This window comes from Cannabis sativa, chromosome 7 (genome assembly GCF_029168945.1).
Source record: "Cannabis sativa cultivar Pink pepper isolate KNU-18-1 chromosome 7, ASM2916894v1, whole genome shotgun sequence".
Taxonomy (NCBI): domain Eukaryota; kingdom Viridiplantae; phylum Streptophyta; class Magnoliopsida; order Rosales; family Cannabaceae; genus Cannabis; species Cannabis sativa.
The window spans coordinates 13,829,667-13,843,923 of NC_083607.1; the positions used below are offsets into that span (position 1 = coordinate 13,829,667).

General features: G+C 32.0%; 1 protein-coding gene across 1 annotated transcript; it reads right to left on the minus strand.

Moving 5' to 3' along the window:
• Positions 1 to 10,517: 10,517 nt before the first annotated feature.
• Positions 10,518 to 13,814, minus strand: LOC115725491 (scarecrow-like protein 9). Its single transcript, XM_030655030.2, has 3 exons — positions 13,675 to 13,814; positions 10,956 to 13,436; positions 10,518 to 10,823 (listed from the first exon to the last, which is right to left on the minus strand). Exon 2 carries the CDS (start codon positions 13,301 to 13,303, stop codon positions 11,036 to 11,038), a length of 2,268 nt encoding a protein of 755 aa, XP_030510890.1. The 5' UTR covers positions 13,304 to 13,436; positions 13,675 to 13,814; the 3' UTR covers positions 10,518 to 10,823; positions 10,956 to 11,035.
• Positions 13,815 to 14,257: the final 443 nt, after the last annotated feature.

The window sequence follows — 14,257 nt, forward strand, 5'->3', positions numbered from 1 at the left end:
ATGTTTTCTTGCCTTGCCCTACCCCATCTTTGGGAGGGACCTGGAGGCCTCCTCCTCAGAATTGGATAAATTAAACTGTGATGTCAGGGTGGGCTTAGAAAGCATGTGCATAGCGGTGGTAGCTAGAAACCATCTGGGAAATGTGGTTCGGATTCAAACGGCTCGGTTAGACTTTGCGGATGTATTATGTGGAGAAGCAGCGACTTGTTGATCAGCTGTTCCGTTGGTGCTTGAGCAAGGTTTCAAGTTTGTTTTGGTGGAGAGTGACTCGAGAATAGTTATCAATGCTCTCAATGGGACGGAATCTCATTGGGCAATTGAGTTCAATGTCTCTTTTTGTTCTAAGTCTTCTCCATCTTTTATTTGTTGTAATTTTGTGTATGCTAGTAGAACTTGTAATTTTGATGCCCATAATGTGGCTAATTGGGCTTTTATTCACAAGTTGTATAGTACTATTCCGGTTGCTTCGGTTCCGGTGGACCTTTTATGTAATGACCGAGAGGTCTAGCTTATTTAATTAATGGTACGAACACGCTTATTTTCAAAAAAAAAAAGAAAAAAAAAACGAAACAGAACATGAAAGCAAGCAAGAGATAACTAATTTTAATTTATTCAGACAAGCTGAAGGTGATTTAGGCTTTCAAACTTTGGACTTTCTTCACCTTCAACACATCGAAACCCCTTTATCTATTAGTCTCCGCCATCATCGACGTAACCATCCGCCGATGAACCTTTTTGGCTCTTCCTTTCCTTCTCCGTCTCTATTCGGCAACAATTACAAAAACCAAACCCACATTAAATTTTGCTGGGAAAACAACTTTAAATAAGCAAAAGCTAAAAAAAATTATTTCATTTTTAAAAGGAAAAGAGTAGCTAACCTTTAAGTTCTAAAAGATATAGGTTCGTTTGGTACGAGGTATTACACCTTATTGTATTGTATAGTATTATATTGAATTGTATTTCATGGAATATTTTTATGTAAAACTATATAGGTGTTGACTTTTATGGAAACCTAAATATATAATATTTTAGTATAAATTAAAGTTTAATATAATATTATATAAAAGGGTAAATTGTGGCATAAATGCCTAATATTTTAAATTTTATACACTTAAATACTTTATTTTTATTTTTAGAGACAAAAATACCCAATATCTTTAACTATTACTTTCGTTAACTCATAAATATGAACATGTGGAAGGCCCAGATGCATTATATTTATTTATATTATTTTAAAATTTAATATTCTTAATATAAAAAACAAATTAAATGCTACTTGTTTCAAAAAAAAAAATAAGAGAGATGCAATACCATAGCTGAGTACCAGTGCAGTATTGGAACATGATTATCGAATTGAAGTGTCAATATTATGTGAAAATTGTTATGAGAACTAGTTTTTTTAAAAAAAAAAACAAGTAGCATTTAGTTTCTGATATTAAGAATATTAAGTTAAAATAAAAAAAAATGTAATGCATCTGAACCTTCCACGTGTTTATATTTATAAGTTAACGGAAGTGGTAGTATCAGTGTAATAGAATTGTAACATTGGGTATTTTTGCCTCTAAAAATAAAGATAAAGTATTTAAATATATAAAATCTGAAACATTAAGTATGTATGCTGCAATTTACCCTATATAAAGTATTATATATAATCTAATTCAATTTAATACAAGACAATACGACTTAATATAGCATACCAAACTAACCAATAAAAGTTAAAACTATCCAATTTTCTCTCATATTGCCATTTATCATGCATATGAATTAATTAGTAATGATCCACCCAGAAAGCAAGATCAGTACATCTCCATAACAAAAGCTCACCACTTGATTTGAGAACAATTTTCTTTCTGGTCAAGTGGGTTTGATGAACAATTTTTTGGTTGGGGAGTTTGATGATTACAGCGCGTGCATTTGTTAAACTAGGAATCAGTTTAAAATATAAAATAATCAAAAATAATATTTTATTATGTTGTTTGCTAAATTTAAAACTAGAATCATATTATTTTGTTTACTAAGAAAATTAATATGAATATTTTCATTTAACAAAATTGTTATTGTTAGAATATGCCAATTCTGATGACTTTTTTGAAGTTTGTTGTCGGTGCTAGAAAAATCGCCGGAGTAGCTGTTAGCGTCAGAAAAGTCGTCAGAATTGGCATTGTCAACGGAAAAATCACCAAGAAAGTGGTATCTTCATCAAGAAACCGGTTTCCTGGTGATTTTTTCAGTGATTTTTCTAGCGACAATGCCAATTCCGACGAATTTTCTGGCGCTGACAGCAACTCCGTCGACTTTTCTGGCACCGACCGCTACCCCAGTGACTTTTCCAACACCGGCAGCAAACTCCGGTGACTTTTCTGGCATCAATGACAAATAAAACTTCCTAAACAAATAAAAACATTAAATATGGGATTTGAAAACTTAAATACATATATATGGCATATCAAATACCATAAAAAGACCTAAAAATAAAAAAAAAATACCATATAAATTAGTCAAACTTAAATGTGTCATATTTATCATAAGAACTTTTAAATCCCATAGTAAGTGTAATTTCCTAACATACCGGTAAAATAGGCAAAAGTTTAAAAAAAAATACTCTGATACGGAGAATTTTACTTTTAGGTTAATTAGGATTTTTGCCCCTTGAACTTTATCATGTACCAAATAATGTCTCCTCAATTTTTAAGGTCATTAAAAATTCCCCTAAATTATTGAGGTTGTTGGATTTAAAGACTTTGTCCAATTTTAGTAAGAAAAGTCTAACATGAATCAAAGTTCAGGAAGCATAATTTGGTATTTTTCAAATTTCGAGGGGCATAATTAGGTAAATATCAAAATCTGAGAAGCATAATTGAGTACATAGTCAATCACCGAATTAGAACAATAACATAAAAATCAACTAAAACAATTGTAAAACACTAGTAAACTACAAAAACAAATTAACCAAATAAAATTACAAAAAATGCTATACCTCAATAACTCTTTTGCCAGTGGAGACTTTCATAACATCATGAAAGGGAACCTTCACCTTGGAAAATTTTCCCTTACCCTAAATACATTAAAAAAAATTCAGAACAACAAAAAGACAACCGTTAAAAATATAAAAATCAAGTATATAATACTAGACACCGAATAGTTCATACAGAATAACAAAACATATAAAATTTAACAAAATTAGAGAGCGATGAATAAAATCTCAAATTGATATCTGACACTGAACAACACAAATAAAAATCCTAAAATAATAATAAAACAACAAAAAATCTTAAACTGCATAACAAGATTAAAAAAAAAACAAAACAAAAAACATAAACAACAATAAGATGATTAAAATCCCCCACCACCACCACCCAAAAAAAAAAAGATAAATACATTTGTCATTTTCTCTATCTTTGTCAAAAAAAAAAAAAGATAAAATAATCGTCACCTTCTTTGTCGAAAGAAAATATAAATTGATCCAAAATGGTAAAAAACAAACTTAACAACCATCGGTAACCATAATTAAAAAACGTGGATCAATTTTTCAAACAAATAGAAAAAAATTTAAAAAATAAGCTTAAGAAAAAGAAAAAAAAAATTAAAGATGATAGAGATAATTGTAACCACAATTAAAAAAATGTGGATCGATTTTTCAAACAAATTAAGAAAAAACCTGAAAAAAAGAAGCTTAAGAAGAAGAAGAAGAAGAAGAAGAAGAAGAAGAAGAAGAAGAAGAAGAAGAAAATTTTGAAGATGATGGAGATGAGAAGAGCAATAAGTAATAGATTTGGGATAACGTATATTCAACTTTAAAAAAATTAAAATAAGGAAAATACATAGATCAGAGAAAAATACCTAAAATATTTACAACAAAAGAAGAAAATAATCCTAAAACAGCTGAAAAACAACATAAATACTTTCGATACTTTAGGTATCTCGAAATCTTCATCATCAAGTTCGAAATTAGAGTCTGAATCTTTAATAATCGATTTTTAACGTTTTAATTTTCTCTTTTTTTCAAAGAATCAACAACTGATTTTCTTTTCGATGCTATAGGAGATGTATATGTGTAAGGGGATTTTTTTTGAAATTTTTCTTACTCATTGTCAATTTACTAATGAATTTTTGTGATAATTTTTGGGGTTTTTTATAACTAGAGAGGATGAATTTAAACGTGTAACAACCATTAATAAAAGGAACAATGTTTATAGGGATAAATCAATAACAAATGACAATAAATGAGAGAGAAAATGACTTTTGAAAAAAAAAAAAACTGAATAAAAATGATGAAAACCAACTAAGAAATCACCTTAAATCATAAACAACACAAAAATGTGATTAATTTTTCAAAAATAAGAGGAAAAAAAATGAAAAGAAGAAGAAGAAGAAAATAAAAGAAAGAGAATGAACTGAAGATAACTTTTTAATGGTTAATCTTTCAGCTTTTTTATTTTTTATTTTCTTTTTAAAAAATTATAAAAAAAAAAAAAAAAAAAAGATCCTAACATGACAAATGGCACAATAAAATAACAAACTTTTTATATCAAATACAATATATAATATAAACTTTCGACAATATTTTTATAAAAGATACTGTGTACCAGTATAAATGTAATAATTTAAAAAAAATGTATATAGTGAAAATTTTCCTTTAATTTATGTTTTGTGAATATATTTAATTTCTTGTGAAATTTAAATCTTGTTTGTGATTTAGTTGTCTCCTCATTGGAGGCACATTCCATAAAAAAACAAAAAAAAATGAACTAAATTTAGTAGTTTTAGTCTATTTATTAGAGATGATCATTCAGACATCTCCAATACACCAAAAAATAATTTTGTGATATATTTGATTTTTTTTTTTATGAAGTGATATATTTGAATTACTTTAAATATTGTATTCTAATAAATAATAATCCTATCATTAATTTTTTATATAAATAATAATAATAAAAATAAATAAATAACTACAATAATAAGAATAGCATAAAAGAAAATTAAAAAAAAAATTAATAATGATCATTCTATTTTAACATTTTAATTGACAAAATTATTTTATTGTATATTTATATATTTGGGTTAAGTTGTTTTGTGATTTAAAATATATCTTTTATTGATTTATTTCATTACATGTGTATTAAGTATCAAGCTATTTTAAATTGGGAAAGTTAGACAAAATTAGTAAATTTTAATGGAAAAGTCAATTATTTATTTTTCTTTATTTGCCTAGCCATATTTCTTATTATATTCTTATCCTATATTAGTTTTCTAATTAGTTTGATCAGATCTTGTATGAAGAAAACTAAAATAAGATTTTACTTTTCTATAAAAGGAAAGTCGCACTTATAGTTCACGATTCTATAGCTATAGAACTGAAAATTCCTGGGGAGACTGAAGAAGAAGAATAGTGCTACCTACAAAAAAAGGTTCTACAAGATTTTAGGAGGTAGCTTTTCGAATCTTGCCTTGAGAGGAAGAAAGCACTCTAAGGAGATCGAAGGGATTTCAAAAACTTGAAGTTTCGGCAAGATTCGTTTGAGAAGATAGAATATATTAAACTTGTGACATATAATAAAAGGGAGTCTATTTATGCATAAATAAATTACTATGTATTTTTTGGGACCTATCTAATGAATCTTATCTTTGGGTGTGTCCCTGTGGACTAGTAACAATCTTCAAGAATTGTTGACGCCATGTATCAAAACTTTGTCTACTTTTATCTTTTCTACACTGTTTGCAAGCACACGGTCAATCTTTGAATATATTCTATCATCCCCAAATTGCTTGTTGCACCAAGTATAGAAACTCCCACTGAATTTTACATCCTCCAACCGGCAGTGAGCAATACAATCCACAAAATCAGCAGAAGTTGAGAATCTAACTCTCTTACCAATTCTCTCCTCCTTTGACAAAATATCATTGAAATCCCCCATTACTATCCATTGCTTCAATGAATGTAGCTCTTGAAGCTCATACCAGAGCTTCTTCCTTCCATTTTCATCATTAAACGCATATACAAAGGTAACATAAAAGGATTCCTTCATATCTATAGTTGAAACTTCTAAATGAACCAATTGACTAGAGCACTTCAAGATATTCACATTATAGCTAGTTGGTTTCCAACTAACTACAATTAATTTTTTACACTGTTTATCTTCTATTCTACTCTGCAGTTACAAAATCGTGTTCTGTAGCTACAGAATAACTATTTCAGTACCAATTTTATTATTCTGTAATTAATTAAATTAATTAATAAATTGGTAATTATAAAACACAGAATTTCACTATATATATTTTCACCGCAAAATATTTCTTTCTTTATTAAGAGTTATGAAACTCCATTTTTAAAATTACCAAATGAAATTAACAAACAATTTCATTAATGTAAAACTATTGTAAAATTGTTTGAATAAAATTAAAATCTACTTTATCAGAAATTGAATTTGATAGATCAAATTAATACTGTAGAAATTAAAATGACAGAAGATGTTTTATATGTGGTATCAGCAATCATTCTTATTGACCTCGCTTTTAGTTAACGACAGTGAGTCAATTATTAAGCGATTAGAAATGAAATAAAAATAGAGCGAAAACCAATAAGCAATAAAGAATACCAGATTTTGAAGAGGTTCATCCCCTTTAGTATGGTAATAGCCTACTCCTCTTATATTGTATTGACTTGAGAACAAAGAACTCAGTGTTTTCTCTCTCAAAGCTCTTACAATGAAATCTCTGAGTAATTTTCTTAGATCTCTCTCTAAAGAAATTCTTTCAATCCCTTTCCAGTGAAGCTAGATCACTATTTATATAGCCTTAATGCATGAGGGAAGGTTTCCCTTTTGCTTACAATGTCTATAATAGGAAGGAACATTCATTACATAAATAGAATACACAAAATAGGGGATTCAGACAGTCTGTCGTATCCCTCTGATTCAATCCCATGATTGCATGAATTGCCTTCGTGCTTGGACTCCACGATATCAATTCTGAAGTAGTCAAGTCCTGGTAAATAGCTCAGAAAACCAAACTTGCTTTCTGCTCAGGTAGTCTGCCCTTTACCCTGCTCGGGTAAGTAGACGTTGTGCATGCAGATGTGCTACTTGAAGTCTGTTCGGGATATTCATCTCTGCCCAGGTGCAAGGAATGTTGGACATGTGTCACTTGTATGTGTTTCCACATCATAGTACAAAAAATAGGATAACATTTTGCGCCCAAGTCTGCCCGGGACCTCTGAGGTCGCACGTGGACTTCACTCGGTCTGGATCCTTATTTGGACGGGTAGCACGTGTTCGAAGCATCTGTTGGCAATTCGACATGACTCTGACCAAGGGTCTCTTCAATATTTGGCTCATTAATGCTGATTGACATATACATTGAACCACGCCCAAAAAATAGCACGTTTTGAAAGTTACCATTCAGGTAATTGAGTGCTCAACATACACTTTTGGGCAAAAACCGAGGTATTCAAATTTTGAAATGACTACTTTGTCTCACTAATTAGCTTATAAATAGGGAAGAAATCCCTAATCAACCACTTTTAGCATTTTTCGTTCTTGAAGAAGTCAGAGCAAGAAAATCTTTTCCTCTCAAATCCTTCGAAGAATCCCAAGGAAGCGTCGATCAGTGTCATTCGAGCAACTCTAAAGCTTCAAACTGTGAGTAAGTTCTTCATCTCTTTCCTCTTTTATGCTAGAATATTTGATTTTCTAGGTTTTTACTGTAAGAAATTTGAAAGCTCTTCTCTAATTGACCCACACGTAGCTTGGCTTGCAATGATGCCAAGTGCGGAGCAGGCCCGGCCTGCTGCTGAGGAGGAAGACATCGAGGGGGACGCTGAAGTCTAAGAGGTGGAGGATTAGGGTGAGGTACATCCGGATACTCCATCTGAAGCCGGGGAGGAGGGAACAGCTCGGAGGCTGCCCTTTGGTGGGTTCAACGAAGATGGAGAACCCGTGTCTGAGGCCGATGAGGACTATGTTACTGAAGAATACACCGAGGCTGTTTCTCAGAGAATACAAAGTGTAGTAGGAGCTCGGTGGGTTTCTCCTCAATCTATAGTAACCCAGGCAAAAATGAAGATTTTGGAGAAGCACAGCTACACTTAGGGGATGTCAAATGCTTCCTTCCCTCTCCAAACCACTGGGCAACTAGTACAAGCGAGGGGTGTTGTGCCTAGTCGGGCACTCATACTAAGCAGGGTGCAATGCTACCCTTGCTTCCGTACTTTAGGAGAATAACAGATTACTACCATCTTTGCCCGACCCAATTCACTCCAAAGGGCATCAAATATCTATTCGCCCTATTCTTTCTTTATGATTCACAAGGATGGGGTGAGCCATCCCCACACGACACCAACTGGCTCCTTGATCTAAAGTCAACTCCCAACCAGAGCAGGTCGGGGTATTTCTATTTTTCTCAAGTCAAGGAGAAGTGGCTGACGGGCACCATGGACATTTTGTGGACGAGTACTACTTTGTCCACCCTACTAGCCACTGAGGCCAATTACATTAAGTACAAACTCTTCCCAGAGGATTTTATGCTGAGGCCCGTGAAGGAGAAGAAGAAGGCAAAACTTAGGCAGGTCGGGGTGACCGAGCAGGAGAAGCTGAGCAAGAAGAAGAAGAAGAAGAAGGCTCTCCTCAATGACCAAGCACCAGTGGAGCGTGCTATCAGGATTAGAGAGCCTGATATGCCTGTCCGGCCGTCCACCCCAGTTGTTCCCCTTGAACTTTCGACAATACTGATTTTGGCATCTAAAATATTCGATTTGTTAAGAATCTCCCCTAAACTTTACATTTACAGAAATTTAGTCTTTCTGTTAGGTTCCGTCCCATTATTCTGTTTAAATGATGACGTGTCTTTGTCAATTAGCAACTTTACCCCGTAAACTTTGACAACTATAAAATCGTACCCCCCAAAATAAAAATGAGAAATATTCAATATTTTTTTTAGTAAATCTTAAAAAATTAATATAGATCTTAAGAAAAAATATTTTGAATGATTAAGAAAATTAAAAAAATAAATTAAAATTTTAAAACTAATTAAGCGATATAAAAAATTATTTATTTTTTATTAGAAATTTCATTTAGATATTAAAAAATATATATTAAAAATTAATTTTTTGTAAAAACTAAATTTTACGGGAACAAACTTGAGTATGTTTTATTTTTATCAAAAAATGTAGATTTGTTTAAGTAAACATTATATTTTTTTTTAGTTTAATATATATTTTTATTGAATTTTTAATTATATTTTTTTATTTGTTAAGATATGAGTTTATAAATATAAATAAATTTCATTTTTTTTAAAAAAAAAATATTAGTTTATTTAAATTATGTATTAGATTCTCAATAATTTTAGTTTGATTTTTTAAGATACGTGTTTATAAATAAAATAAAGTTTGGAAATACTTTTTAGAAATAATTTAAGTTTTTTTAAGTAAAATTAACATTTTTTAATCAATTTAATATTTTTATTCAATTTTCTAATAATTTTTATTATTTTTTTCTGAATTATTAGAATATTATAAGGGTAAATTACCACATAAATACTTAATGTTTCAGATTTTATACACTTAAATATCTATCCAATGTTATAATTCTCTTACACTCGTTACTACCACTTGTGTTAACTCATAAATATGGACACCTGAAGGGTCCAGATGTATTACATTTATTTATTTATTTATTTATTTATTTAAAACTTAATATTCTTAATATCAAATTTTTGGTAGTTGTACTATAATGAACTCAGTTATGGGTAATCTTATGAGAAAAATTATTATCATAGTATGACCGAATAGGTGTAGTTGATAGATAACCTAAATGCAACCAATCAAAGCAATAAAAAGAAATTAATTCATTTTCATTCCTTTATTTCATTACTTTCAACTAGAAGCAACCTTTAATCATGCTCAATACTATATTATGTATTCAAAAAGTTCCATTCTACTAACTTCTAATTATTATTTTCAAAATAAAACTTAAAAAAGTTGAGATTAGAATAAGAGACAAGGCAATTACGAGTCACTCTCATAAAATTTGATTGGTTTTGGTATGTGTAGTTTAGTATTATTTTTCTTAAACTACCTAAACTAAGCACCACCAAGGACATCATAGTTAAACTAAAGTGTAAAAAAAGAAAAGCACAAAAACTATAAACTATAAGAAAAACAAAAGGCACTAAAACTTGAAATGAATGGCTAATTCTTCACTCTTTATTTTGATGATTTAATAATCAATATAGTATATAATAATTTATTGATTCTGATTCTAGTGTATTCAGTTCAATCTCGATTCGACACATCCTTAGCAGGACCACCACTTGAGATGCCTCTAGATAATCTTATGATGAGTTATGACCCTTTAATGAAAGGAGCTTTTGAAGTCTTTAACTTCACAAATTTTAAGATATAAGAATCCACAAAGGATTCCCTATGAGTGCCCAAAAAGTTAGGGTAGGAGAGAGAAGAAGAAGAAGAAAAGAAACCAAAACCAAAGCTACAAGTTGAAAAGAATTTGATGAACTAGTAAACATAAGATAACACTTCATCACATATTATTGAAAGAAGGACAATGCTGCATAAACATAACTATCAATTTAAAAGGAATTGGTTATGTACATTGTACTATGCCATTATACAAATCCTTTTGCCTAAATACCTTGTTGTATTGAAATTTAGTAAAATTTTAAAACATGTAAACCAAAATGTTACAAGAACATGATTATGTCTGTTAGAGTTCTCTAAGAGGACTAAGCACCTTTCTCACTGGCCTTGTGTCAGCATCAGTATTACCACAAAGTAATCTTAACTGATAAAATCCGCAATCACATTAACGTGCCTGCAAGAAGGAACAAAGAAATGAATGCTGAAATGAGAATTCATGAGCACAGAGAGGAACAAAAGAAGACAACAATGATGATGATGATTGATGATCAAAAACACAAAACCCAAAATGAAGAGCAAACAATACCTTTGATCCTCAATTTCGCCCTTTTGAATGCTGAAATGAATCTGATAAAGAAATCTAAAAAAGTGTACCATCCAAATACATTAAGCAGCTTTCCATGACGATATGGCAAAGATGATTCGTCCTTTCCATCCCTGCAATAGCCAACCATTGTCTTCATCAATTATAAAGTCTCTGTGGTAAGTTGTCTTTACTTTCTCAGCTGCCCTCTTCATGACATAGCGGCTTAAAGGTTGTTGCACAAACCCGGACCTCATGATCCTGATTTGCCATTGTTTGTATGTTTCTGGCCTTTCCACTCTTTCACATCCCTCACAAGCTATGACATTTAAAGCCTCCCTACCAAAGATCTCTTTCTCAATTAGCATCCGCTCCGGTTCCCAGCGGGGTACAATCAATTCAAGCATATCAAACAATGCAGAAAAGTGAAACAATGCCTCTCGAAACCGAGTAACAAAAAAAGGTGCATTGTATGCTCCATTTGTAATCCCATGGATGAAGAGATCAGGTTTAATTCTCTTTATCAAATCAAGAACTCTATTTCTTGCACTCTCTGCAGTCACACTTTCATCGGGCAAGTTCTTACCCCGATACAGACAGTTAACTACGAGGAAGTCATTCTTGTCAATCTTTAGTTCCTCAAGTGTAATGGTCTCCCATTTCTTTGCAATTGCATGATAATCAAAAGTAACATTGAAAGTTTCAGCATAGGCTTTTAATCGTCGTCCTGTTTCGTCAACTCTCTCAGCTGGTCGAAAGCCAGGTTGTGGAAACTCTATCCCAGTGATCCGAAGCTTTGGTGGTCCACCTTCTCTCATTGACAGGCGCTGAATAAGGGTGGGCCATTGAAAACCATAAAGGATACCAAAGTCAATGACATGAACACTTGTTGCTTTGGCTGCTGTATCCAGTATTGTCCTGTTCGATGTAAAGTTAGATATCTTCCTAAATGGGCAGGCAGCAAGGTAAAGCCGGTAAGCTTTCAATATATCAGCAGCAGATGTTCTTTTATTAACAAGACCTTTGTAGATCTGGCTACCTGTACCGGCCAAGCGTGCCTCAAGACCATCAGCAAAACAACTAGCTAATCTCTGAGAACCATCCCCAAAAGGAGAGGAATGTTGTCTAACTTGCTTTAGCAGTTCATTTGCACTCCTATGATCATCAGCTGCAACTGCTTGAGCGCACTGAATCAATAAAGATCTCAAATCCACCACCTCCTTCTTCTTTACTTGTCTCTTACCACGACTCTTTCCACCACTTAATCCTTTTATCTGGCCAGTTTGTTGCATACTTTTCGTGAGATCACTCTGCAAGTCTGCACGGAAAGATGTCAAATGCTCGTGACCATCCCCAAGACTACAAAGAAGCACAAGATCAAACATCTTCGATCGCAAAGTGGATTCTATGTAAATGGCAGCTTGCTTGCTACTCCTCTCATCTTCCAAATCTTCAACGTCACTGTAAGGATGTTTTCTTCCCCTAGAGCTTCCAGGAGAACACTCATCATTTGACTTAACAGAAACCTCACTTGTCCCAAACTTTGAAGGAACCAAAGCCAACAACTCGTTTGCCTCTACAGAACCAACCAAGTCATTTTGAGTGGGAAGAAACCTGCTAGCCTCCTCAACCCCCTTCCTAAACTGCCACATTGACCGATTCTCACTACACAGATCAGGAGCTTGAATTATAGTACTGTTGGGGGAGTCCAACAATCCATCTAAACTGCTAATTGCACTATTTGAAGAGCTGTAGGATGATTGAGAAACTCCAAATTCAGGAATACAGTGTAATTGAGAGGTATAATTATCTAGATTTTGATACAAGGGATTATCAACCAAATACTCATTGCTATAGCAACTACTATGTACATAATTGTTGGAGCTTGTAGTAAAATTTTCTTCTAGACTTTCACCATTTTGAAAAACATGATTTTGTTCAGGGGAAGGTGGATACTTTTTACCAAGAACTTCATAGAACGATTTTTCAGCAGCTCGAAGATCCGAAGACTCTTCAACTATACTAGTCTTGTCCTCATGATCCTCTTCTTCCATGAGCATCTGGCTTATGTACTGCAATACTGTATCTGAAAAGTCACAGTCTTCTGGGGAATTAACATCATGGGACAAAGTTGAAATAGTGTTTTCGATAGCTGGGGTTAGATCAGGTTGAGGGTAATGAAACCCCATGTGGCTGTGATCCGAGAAGGCATTGTGATTATGATTATTGAATCTAGTTTCAGCCATAATATTATTGTGACTGGAAATAACTGACAAAGGTTTGCCTTTTCCAAAATGAATTACTCCATTTCCAGAGCCAGTATATCCCCTTAGACTCTGATCCATTCTCATTCAACCAAAAACCAAAACCCTTTGTCTAGTTCAATACACACCCAAGTTCCTTCTCCAAACAAAAATAGCTCAGTCTGTACTTATTAAATCACATCACTACAGTCTACCGTGGAGTGCTAAATTTCATCCTACCCTTTAAGAAATAAAACAAACTTTCAACAAAATCATAGAAGAAAAAAACAGTAAAAGCAATTATTTTTACACCAAAAAAAGAAACATGTAGCATCGTTCATTTTCATTTTCATTAAAAAGAAAAAAAAAATCCAAAAGAAAAGTCAACATCAAACGAAAATGAAAACCCAGAAGAGGAAACAGTACAATACATATCGTATATATTTTCAAATTAAATACAATTAGATCCAAGTGCTTACCTCATTGAAGAAGCTGAAGTGCCAAGCTTCAAGGCATAGAGAGAAAAGGAAGAAAGAAAATGTGTTAGAGAGAAAAGGTTCTTTTAGTAATTAAACATGGTCTATACTTTTTGACAAAAGAAAAACATGGTCTAACACTTGTAGTCTTCTAGACCGAATCAGAGCCGTTTGATTTCAATCAACACTCATCTAGATCCACCCGCCTACAACAATAAATAAAATAAAGGGTGTTTCTTTTTCTTTTTTTCTTTTAACAATATAAAATAAGGCCAGGGTGTTATATAAACTTTGTTTTATATATAACTTATTTTTTTGTTTTAGTAATATATATTTTTTTTTTAATACGAAGTTATAGACAAAAAAAAATAATAGATTAGATATTGACACTAAAACCACTTTAATTATATGATTTGTTACTTAATTCTATAAATTAATTATTGACTAATTAGTAATTTTTTTTCTTGAACTTTGACATGTACTAAATCATGTTCCTTGAATTTTTTTGGCTGTTAAAAATTCTCCCTGAACTATTAAGATTGTTAGATTTAAGGAATTTTGTCTAATTTTAGTAAAAAAATTATAG